We start from the raw sequence: 489 nt of genomic DNA, 5'->3' as shown, positions 1-489 counted from the left end.
TATGTAATCGTACTGATATCGTCGATGATAATTAAAAAAACGTGTAGAATCAGACAGTATCACTTGAGTCTATAACTGGGTCCAGGCTTGCGTCTTCGATTTCCTTCTGACTTTCGTCTAATACTGATTTTGGTATTTTTATGTGCCATTTTNTTGGCGACTGATCGGGCTGTTTCTGATTTTTATACAGCTCAATTTGTTCTTTTGTTAGTCTCTGCAACATAATCCTACATTCACGAGCATTGACGGTCGTAGGCTGTACGGTGTTGACTAAATCAGTAGATGTGTTGGCCGTGCTGTTACTCTCGTTAACGACGTGCAGCTTCCGGTTGCCCAACTCCTCGTTTCTGCCTATTTTAGTCTTGATCTGTTTGGCGATCGGTAAAGTCGTCTGTCTGAACTGCTTCGGTACCATCGTCCTCACCTTTATTGCGGATTTGCTCACTTTCGACAGTTTCCCAGTCTTCTTTGGCCTTCCCATTTTGTACG

General features: G+C 42.8%; 1 protein-coding gene across 1 annotated transcript; it reads right to left on the bottom strand.

Moving 5' to 3' along the window:
• Positions 1-49: 49 nt before the first annotated feature.
• LOC113464036 (uncharacterized) lies at positions 50-483 on the bottom strand. Its single transcript, XM_026811688.1, has one exon. It carries the CDS (start codon positions 479-481, stop codon positions 50-52), a length of 432 nt encoding a protein of 143 aa, XP_026667489.1. The 5' UTR covers positions 482-483.
• Between the last annotated feature and the right edge of the window lie 6 nt (positions 484-489).

The sequence above is a fragment of the Ceratina calcarata genome, unplaced genomic scaffold, assembly GCF_001652005.2.
Source record: "Ceratina calcarata isolate Rehan_Ccalc_2016 unplaced genomic scaffold, ASM165200v1 scaffold11207, whole genome shotgun sequence".
Classification (NCBI taxonomy): Eukaryota; Metazoa; Arthropoda; class Insecta; order Hymenoptera; family Apidae; genus Ceratina; species Ceratina calcarata.
Note: the sequence above shows the minus strand (reverse complement) of the source record. Positions and strands in the feature narration are given on the sequence as shown.